This window comes from Lepisma saccharinum, chromosome 5, assembly GCF_977018435.1.
Source record: "Lepisma saccharinum chromosome 5, izLepSacc3.1, whole genome shotgun sequence".
NCBI classification, from domain to species: Eukaryota; Metazoa; Arthropoda; class Insecta; order Zygentoma; family Lepismatidae; genus Lepisma; species Lepisma saccharinum.
Window position 1 is genome coordinate 63,340,917 of NC_139233.1, and position 10,515 is coordinate 63,351,431.

The window sequence follows — 10,515 nt, forward strand, 5'->3', positions numbered from 1 at the left end:
GGCAGGAGAAGGGATATGAGCTTCCACTTCGGACCACTGCTGCCTCGCTACTGGCGCCGGGCGGGATCTGTCCGCCTGGCATATGATTGATACGTCTTAGCTCTGCTGCGCATGCGCAATTTACACGGCTCATTATGTTTACTTTCGCGGGAAAAAAAATAGGTAAACTTACTTTCTGGATGCGCCTCGTACATTGAATTATGTGGGAATTTTTGAAATCAGGATTCATAGATTAAATTTATTCCCAAAGCTAAAATCATTTTTGGGTATAGTATCTTATCAAAGATTTTATCTTTCTTTTTTATTGGTATCGTAAGAGAGCTTCCTCCCATACTAATGATGGGATGGTTAGGCTTGGTTTCATGCTGCTTCATGCAAGGGTGACTGGGAGAGCTGGTGTGGATAATGAAATAAGATTTTTAATTTAAGAAATGGACACTTTTTGAAGTGGAATCCAGGAGTTGAATTTTGCTACATATGAGTTAATGAAATGGAGCTGACTGTTATTAACCCACGATCGGTTGCGGGTGATCGCCGTGCTCACTTTAAATTTTAATGAAGTGCCATTTTAACAGTATTTAAAATATTGGCCTGTGGTGCTCTGTAGCTGACTTTTAGAGTTTCACGAGCGACCTGATCACATTTTTATGAGATGACGTAAACAGCATTATTAGAGAGACCATTGTTGTGGAAATAGTGTTGTCAGAGTGAGCGCAGAGCTCACACGCAAATGATTACGTTATATATATTTTTTTATTTACATTTGTGCATTATTTAGTCAATAGGTCTATCCTCTTTCTAGTGAGTTTTTGTACCTACATGTTCTTGTCATGTTAATAGAAAATAGGAAAAGTGTTGCAGTAATTTTACATCATATCAGATTTCTGGAGATCAGATGGAACTACCGCAGAGAAACATGCACTTAGACTTGTTGGCTTTGACGATGTATACTACGCTGTTTGAAAACAAATAAACATTTTGAAACAAAAATGTAACGAATAACAAGGATCATAATAAACATATCATTACAAGTACAAGAAATAAATTTTTAAAAAATTAAAATACGGTGAAATATGCCTGAAAAGCAAGGGTGAGCACTGCACTCATCCGCGACTGGTGACGTGACTACAGCAAGCGTGACCAATCCCGGGTTAATTGGCAGACAAAATAGTGTTTATAGTGTAGAAGAAGGACATGGTCAGAAAATAAATTACGAATTTTCCAACAATTACTTAACCACCACCCCTCTTCCCCCTTCTCACACAAATGTATTTGAATTTAAACAGACCATCATCTTCTAATGAACTGAAATTTTGAAATAAATGGACAAGGTATGAGATAAATATACATTTTATTAAGCTCAAGTAAACAGGTTATGCTACTAATGTGGATTTAGGAGGTGGAGGCATTAGGCCCATGCTCCCCATTGAGCATGTCATTGACAAAACCTCTATCTCATGAGCTAAAATGCAGTTCTTTCATGGTATTATGCAGGCCGACCTGTACTGGGTTGAAGTTGCAAACTGGTGGGTGTTGAGATTCATTCATGTACATTACAACAGCATCATCATTTGATATAAAAACTACAGATACTTAGACAACATACTTAACAAATGCCTAGTATTGATATTTGCACCAAATTACTTGAGTAAACACGAGGGGTATAATTTGTACTGTAGCTCATATTAATAAACTTATTGTATGGCTATATCAGAAATCAGTGAATAGTCCATAATTGCTAATATGAAGGCAAATCGAAAAGTCTTTGCACCTATTTTTTTCTGGCTTGTTATAAGTTTTATTACAAAAGCAAGATATACGAGTGAACGGCCCTATTGAAACTTCCGATTTCTTCCACGACACGGCGCTGTTATCAGTTGGCAAAGATGACCGGAGTGCTCAGGAAGTCCACGTCACATGAGCAGCGAAGTGTTATTCGTTTTTTATGGTGCAAAGGACAAACAGCCCCAGATATCCACAGGGAAATGGGGCCAGTGTATGGGGACAAATGTTTATCAGTGCGAAGTGTGCAGTGGTGGTGCAAGGAGTTTGAAAATGGATGGGACAATGTGGAGGACAATGAGCGATCAGACCGAGCTCCTTCCTTGCTGACACCAGACAGCATTACCCATGTTGATGAAATGGTGAAAGCTGATCGATCAACATGTTCATCTGAAGGACATTGCCACTGACCTTGGCATTTCCTATGGTAGTGTTTACAACATTGTTCACGATTCGTTGGGATACCGCAAGGTGTCACGTTGGTAGGTTCCTAAGCTTCTTGATGATGTCCACAAGGGCACCATAAAAAACGAATAACACTTTGCTGCCCATATGGCGTGAACTTCCTGAGCACTCCGGCCATCTTTGCCAACTGATAACAGCGCCATGCCATGGAAGAAATCGGAAGTTACAATAGGGCCGTTCCAAGAAAAGCCTACTGCATCACTTGTATATCTCGCTTTTGTAATAACACTTATAAGAAGCTAGAAAAAATTAGGGGCAAAGACTTTTCGATTCGCCCTCGTATGTATACTTTTACTGATCTCATATTTTTATAAAGAGCTTCTAATTTAATGCAAAAGTCTGCCATTTTCTTATTTTTATGAATAGAAAGATATAACACATATACAACAGCTTGATAGAGTATATATAGTAAAGCAAGAAACAGTATGAAACTTCATGATGGATGCATTAAATGCAGTTGAAGTATTACCTACGTGAAATTTTGAGTTTCCACGTTGCACAATTGGTTATTAGTTGTTTCCGATTATTTTTGAAGCAGAGATGGTGGCGTGCCACTTCTTTGTTAGTTCCTGGGCAGCGGAATTGCTCCAGACACCGTACCTTTAGTGAATGAAGGAAGTGTGTCTTCGAAATTAAGTGCAAATAACTATCCAATTGTGTCACATGAAAACTCAAAATTTCACGAAAATATGAAACTTGTATGAAAATGTTGGCATGATGTACAAGTGGGATTTTTGAAAATGACACTTTGAAAAGCTAGAATTGTACTTGAATTTTTATCCACCCATTGTTTGGCCCTTTAAGGGGCAAAGATTTCACACATTAAGCAGGAAGCTTTTCTTTATGAACATTCCTTGAATTAAGCCCTGTTGGCCAAAAAAGTGCACAGCAGCTTTTTGTTCTTTGGTTGTCCACTTTTCTAGCGTGGTCACCATTTTATAATTGTAAAACAGTTCCTCTCATAATGTCATTTCAGAGTTTTCACCGATTGGGAAGAGCTTGCTTCTGCTGAGAAGATGGCTGAATGTGCTGTGATTGCTACACAGGACCAGATGCATAAAGATCCTGTTGTTGCATTTGCAAGGAAGGGCTACCACATACTCCTGGAGAAACCAATGGCAATTACTCAGGATGACTGCTTCTCCATTTACCAAGAATGTGTAAAGAATAACGTTCTTCTTGCTGTTTGTCACGTTCTGCGCTACTTTCCACCAGTCATGAAAATTAAGGAGTTAATCGAGAGTGGGGATATTGGAGACGTTGTACACATTGCCCACAGGGAGAATGTTGGATTTTGGCACTTTGCACATTCTTTTGTTCGGGGTAATGCAATTTATATTGGTCAGGTAAAAATTTCTTTGTACTTGGTATAATCCTGTGCATGCAATCGTAGATGCATTTGGTACTTCACAAATATTTAGTTAGGGCTGAACAGAACAAATACTACAGGGTGGCTCAATAAGTCCCTTAACACCCCAAGTATAAGGCCACTGCAGTGTGCAATGTGGAAATGGTGAGGACCAATCATTGCTAGGCCAAGGGGGAACCACATTGACACCACCTGCATGGTCGGTGGCCATCTTGAAAGCCGCTATCTTGGAATTACATCCAGATTTTCAAATGGGAAGGGGGTCATGCAGCATATCATTTTACATATGCGTTTTCTCAGAAATAAGAATATGCAGTTATTTTTCCTTTACTTTTTTTGATGAGGATATTTTCACAGTTGAAGTTCACATTTGGCATCCTAGAAGAAGATGTGCTCTATGCGTTGCCCATTTTTTGCTACACACAACGTAAGACATTTCAGCCAGTCTTCATGGACATGCAATAACACTGCAGGGTCGACAGAATCATAATGCTTGTTGGATCTGGTGCTGGAGATGTTGGAGATCAGTGATTATCTCTTGATAAACCATGGCTTTAAGATGACCCCAAAGGTAAAAGTCAAGGAGCGTAAGGTCTGGAGAACGGGCTGGCCACTCAGTGGGCTCTCTTCTACCAATCCAGTGACCCCGGAACTGTTCATCCAACCACTGCCTGACACATAATGCGTAGTGCGGAGACATGCCATCCTTCTGGAAATAGGCTGGTAATTCGCCGTCTGGGTTCATCAGTGAGGGGAACACATCTTCCTGGAGAATATTCAGATATCTCTCCCCATTCAGGTTGCCATGGATGAAGACAGGTCCCACAATTCGGGTGTTCCATATCCCACACCACACCATTACCGTTCCTTATAAGTATTTGTCAACGATGGGTTGGTATCTGACCAATAACGATGATTCTGCTTATTTACCTTACCGTTCACGAAGAATATGGCCTCATCGCTAAATAGAACACTTTTCTGGAACTGAGGAACTTTGTTGCAATGAGCCAAAGCCCAGTCTGCAAACTGTGACCACCTGTCTGGGTCATCCTCAATTAAGAACTGCTGCATTTGAATTTTACAGGGATAGCTCTTGTTAGTATGCAACACGCAGAGTATGGATACATAGCTTGTTACACATTTGCTGTTATTTGTGTCAGAAACCAACTTTTACGCTAATTCTAAAATTTAAAGAAAATAATTGAACCTTTCTAATTCAACTAAGATTTAAGGTAGCTCCATCAAAGCAAAACCTTAATTTATCAATTTTTTTGCTTTTTCCTTTTGGTTACCTTCACTTTCTAAGTACGATTCACCCTTCTCCAGATATTAATTATTTTAATTTTGAAGGTGAATTTTTGGCACGAATATTTCAAGATGGCAGCGTACCTACAGGTCAGAGAGTGGTAAACTCCTCAAATTCGAATTCGTTTTTTTTTTTTTTACTATAGAGGCAGTTGATTAATTTCTGTTGCAATTAGTTCCCCAGACGACATTATTTTTAGTAGACTACAAGGTGTTTCAGTAAATGTAGCATACACTACTCTAAGATTTTATTATTCCGGTTCCCAAAGCCATCCCAAAATGGAACTTCCACAAAACATAGATTACATTCAACTGTATAACATAATTTATTCCCACCAAAATTGAAGATACACCTTTTTTTTTTTAGATGGGTGACCTTGAAATGAAAATTTCAATATTTTCATTGACTATTTTTTATGAAAACTATGCTCCCTTATGTGAAATTTCATATTTCCGCATTTTAATGGTTATTTCTGATTAATTTCGAAGGCTCACTGCCTTCATTCACAAAGGGTACGGCATCTGGAATGGAAGTAAGCAATTCTTAAACAGCGTTTACCACATCAATCATGAATATGCTCTCTTAGCTTCAAAACAAGCCAAGGTGAAAGTTATACCTTAATTAGAAGAAAAGTTTTGAATTTTTTTTGTAGACCTTGTAAGCTTAAATTTGACTTTTTAAATAATGTTGGCAACCCTGTATCACTGAGGGCTAAAATTTTACACATGTAAGTTATTTCATGTCCTCTACCATCCTGTACCAAATTTCATGAAAATGTAAGATGGTCAGGTTGAAAAGTTTATTTTTGTGTGATGATTTGGCATGGAATGACTCAATACAAAAAATCTGGATAAAGCATTTGTTTTAAAAGTTTATAACAAAAAATAAGAGATTTAATTAACATAGTCTATTTGTATTTATAGTATTATTGTAACTTTTCCTTCATTCTGAATAATCTCTCCTTTTTTTTTTTTTTCAGGAAATTGGCGTAACAGCAAACTAAGTACATTTTCTCTTCTTGCTAAATGTTGCCATGATCTAGATCTAATTGCATATTGGATGGAACATACAAAATGTGTGAAAGTGTCTTCATTTGGATCACTCTTTCACTTCAGGTTGGTTAATTACTTTTGTCTTTTTGCTCTTGACTTAGGATCTGTCCACAAAAATTCTTATACTGTTGATTTCATTCTAATATTTTGAGCAAAATAAAATTAAATTCTTCAGCTTCATGTTCAGTAACTTGCCATACTCACACATAGAAGTAATGTGGTTGTTTTAATTAACATGTGAAGGGAATGTGGTTGGACAACTCCGGTCTAAAAATATAGAGAACAACATTTTCTTAAAATTGCAATATTTTAATTACCGAGACCTATGAGAGAATACGTTTTTTGTGACAAATGTTCTCAAAATTAAGAGAACAATTCTTAAGCAATTTCAGTCTAGCCTTGAAATTTGGTTTTAGGGAATTACGTTGTAGAATTTTATGTTCGCCCGACCCTGTGGCCGAGTGGTTAGCACATCGTGCTGCGATGCCAAGGGTCCCGGGTTCGAATCCCTGTCGGGCTTGGTTGTTTGTGAATGTCCATTCATCAATTTCATCATTTCATCACTCATCCCCATCTTCGCAAATTAGCCAAGAGGCACAAAACGCGAAGTAAAATAAACTAAATCAAATAAAAAAAAAAAAAATATTTAGGATTTTTATGCTGAAATTCATACAGCTACTAGATATGTCCTATGACTAAGTAATAACATGTTGTTTTTTTTGTAGGAGAGAAAATAAGCCCCAAGGTGCAAGTTCAAGGTGTTTGAACTGTGATGTGGAAGTCACTTGTCCTTATTCGGCAAAGAAAATTTATTTGAATTCCAAACCAATTACAAGACGTTGGCCAATGTCAGTTGTGTGTGACATAGAAGATGTAGACCCAAAAGCATATGAAAAAGCACTGTATAATGAGCTGTTAAGTGGCCCTTATGGGAGATGTGTGTACGAGTGTGACAATGATGTCTGCGACAATCAAGTTGTGAACTTGAGTTTTACAAATGGCTCTACAGCAGCTCTGACAATGATTGCCTTCACTGAGAAACTCTGCGAACGGGAAGTGAAAGTTTTTGGGACGAAGGGGGAAATCACCTGGAATGGAGAAGCTGGAGGCCCAGTTGTCCATTATGATTTTCTTTCCAAGCAAAAGCGATTCCTCAAGGTGGATTCCGCTCCCTTCAGCGTAAGACTCCAGGGCCATGGTGGGGCAGACTTCTTCCTGATGGATTGCTTTGTGAAGGCAGTGGCTAGAGGCGATCCTTCCTACATACGTTCAGGTAGAGAATACAGTATTGTAAGAAGCACAGTGATTTTAGCTGTAGTCATGACAATATGTCAAGCACTTGAACTCCACACAACGTGTTTGAGCACCACTCTTTGAGAATGCTAGAAATAATATCATTTCAGTGTAAATTTAGTATTACATACATTATTTAATTGGTATTGATGAAGGCATTCTTTGTATTCAGAGAGTTAAATTTTGTTCACTAATGTGAAAAATTAGCTAAACTGAGCCTCCATTAAAATAAAAAAAAAATTGATAAATTCAGAACTGGTCCAGCAGTGAATGCTGAACCATTTTTGAAAAAATGTGCATGATTTCACCTATCTCTAGTTCAAAGTCCTGCACCATGCATGTGTGATCTAAGGTGTCATGCTTTGGTTTCTGGCTACGGAACGCACACAGGTTCGTGTCTCCTGAGGGAAGCATATCAACTTTTCTCTTGAGTTTCCAGCCTGTGTATGGGGCCAGTGGGCACACACCATCATGATGAAATTGGGGAGTTACGAATGAGTAGCGTAACTCGGTCATGAAAACCTACAAAAACAACTTGGGGTTTGTTGTGCTGACCACATGTCACCCTACAACTGGTTGAATGATCTCCCACCTCTGGTGGAAGTGAGACCTGCAGTCCGTAGGTAGGCCCTGGCACTCATGGGCTGTTGCAACACGGTTTTAAATCTCTAGTTCAAAACAGATACTGTATTTTCTTTTCCTCATGTCTGGCTTTTTAAATAGTGACCATGTTTCTATCATGGCATGTAGTGAATTTTTTGAAAATACCAGTATCTGAATGGTAAAGTCCAAACAACTGGAACACGAATAGTTCTAAACATCTGTGTTACAGCTCCTTTCATAATACAATCAACATTATTGTAGTAATTTCTGTAGACCTCTTCCTTAAATGACATAATTTAGTTCAAAAATCCATATCATATGTCTTAACTACTTTTCAAAGCACCCTTATCAATGGAATGTGTTAATTCTGTGCTCAAACTTGCTTTTAGCACATCTGGTATGAAGCAATTCAAGAAGGTAGTTCTCATTTGATAATAAAAATTAATAGTAGTTAGTTGGACGAAACCTTTTTACTTGGAAAGTGCATACCTTGAGCTATTTTCCTACATGGCATCCATGACATTGAGGCATGGACCCAAGATTTTGCATACCCTCGTCATACATTTCTGGTGCCAGTCATCGTCTCACTGTTGATTTACCCATTACTGCACTATAAACCTGCATGATTTGATGATGAATTTCAGAATGTGGAGTTTTATTGCATACAAAAACTGAATGACAGCTCTCACTTCACACTTGGCAGAATTCTTGGTTTTATGGTTCATCTTGACTGCACAAAGAAACACATACAAGGTGACAAAAAAAGTTCGGAGACTTCTTAAAAATATTTCAAAAGCATAAAACTGCTCTGTGGATATATAAATCTAAATCAATAACTTTACAGAACTTTTATTAGACAAATAATAATATTAAGTAATGCTCAAAGTTGCTTCCTTTTCCCTGAATACATTTGCGAAGTCATTCAAAAACTATTGACAATGGTTACACACTGACAGTAATTTTGACTTATGCACATTGTAAAGCTATTTTGAGTACATCCAATGTTTAGTATGGGACATGAGAAATATCTCCAAAATTGAGCACATGTAGTAATCTATGGCATTTAAATTCAGCATTTTTGAAGGGCAAATGTCCTTGCCCCCAAAACCATGAAACAGCTCTTCACACATTGTAATTGTTGATTGAGCTGAATATGCTGGAGTCCAGTCTTGCTGAAGTGTGAATCAGTCTTCACAGAAGTGCTTCACTGCCCAAGATTCTAAAACTTCGGGAGAATGATTTGCTGATAGCTAGCAGCGTTAATTTTGACATTCTTATTAATGAACACTAAAGGCAGCAATTTTTCCATCCCACAAATGCTGCCTATCAGAGATGCTGATAAATGACTGCAAGCAACAACATTTGCAGTAGAAAAATTCTTCTGTTCCTTCTTAGTAATTGACACTGGTTTTGATGGTTGTGCACATGCTCCGTGGTGAAAATCTTCTCGTCAGTAAAAATAACTTTCTGAAGGCTATTATCAGCAACCAACCCAAGCAAACAATGTGCTTTTTCCAACTGCTTTTGTTTCATTTCATTGGTGAGGAAGTGAACGGGGTCACACTTTGTAGTCTAAAATTAAACAAGGAGAATAACATGAGAAAAATAGCACACAAGAAAGTCCCTGAACTTTTTTCACCACCCTGAACACAACCAATACCGTGATACAACTTGCACGAAAGCTCACACACAACTGACTCATACTGGGCGACCTTGGATGCCACCTATCTATCCTTCCACTGAAACAGTATCCTTCTGCCAATGGACTACAGCAGAAGTGTATGAAGGGGATATACAAAAGCTTGTCTCCATGTACGATAAGTGCCTCAATGCCATTAGTGTTTATGTAGAAGAATAGCTCAAGGTATGTACTTTCAGAATAAAAAGGGTTTTGTTCAACTCCATATGGTAAGAAGTTCACACAGAATAATTGTTGAGCATTTTGAAGTACATTTAGTTTGACTGGTTGTATATTCACTGGTTAAAATAAATTCAATTAATTTTGCTGACGTTAAAGTCTCCTAGAAGTGTTCTTCATAAAACTTGGTTAATGAATGGAACAGACTTGTGTGAAAAGTTCTGTACTTTCGGTAAGAATGTGTTATGAATTCATGTCATTGCTATAACAGTTAGGTGGCAGAACAGCCTCAGGCTGAACCTCGCCCACGCAAATAAAGAATTAAAGAATTTAAAGAACTGTGAAATCTAAGCTAATTTGTCAGTAAGATGTTTGGGAGCATGTTTGCTGATAGTTTCTTTCAGGAAAATTAATATTTTATTTCCAGCACCAAAGACAACTCTGGAGAGCCATTTACTTGCATTTGCCGCAGAAGAATCGAGATTGAAAGGGGAGGTTGTGGATTTCATGCATTTCTTAGAGAATCTACAACAGAAGACTGGACAACTGGAAAAAGAGGCTTCACACTCTTAAGTTTATCATGAAGTATATAAAAAAGGTAGGCTGTAATCTGTGTGTACTTGTCAGGATTGATAGTAATTGTTGAGTTAGTTGAGTATGTTGGGTATACTTTTTGAATGCATAGAAGAATAATACAGAAGGAGAGTTGTGTGAAATCAGGGTCAGAACATATTGAACACAAGGGTAGAAAAAACTGAAAAATTTTCCCAGTAGTAAGTTGTTGTTT

At 37.8% G+C, this 10,515-nt stretch overlaps 1 protein-coding gene across 3 annotated transcripts in view; it reads left to right on the plus strand.

The window, feature by feature from the left end:
* Positions 1-10,515, plus strand: part of LOC145987843 (putative oxidoreductase YteT) — a 30,581-nt gene extending 20,066 nt beyond the window's left edge. For all 3 annotated transcript variants that reach the window (XM_083122588.1, XM_083122586.1, XM_083122587.1), the window contains 4 exons: positions 3,224-3,570; positions 5,902-6,037; positions 6,700-7,247; positions 10,156-10,515. In XM_083122588.1, coding sequence (XP_082978714.1) covers positions 3,224-3,570; positions 5,902-6,037; positions 6,700-7,247; positions 10,156-10,301 — 1,177 coding nt within the window. In that variant the 3' untranslated portion in view covers positions 10,302-10,515. The remainder of the gene's footprint in view (positions 1-3,223; positions 3,571-5,901; positions 6,038-6,699; positions 7,248-10,155) is intronic.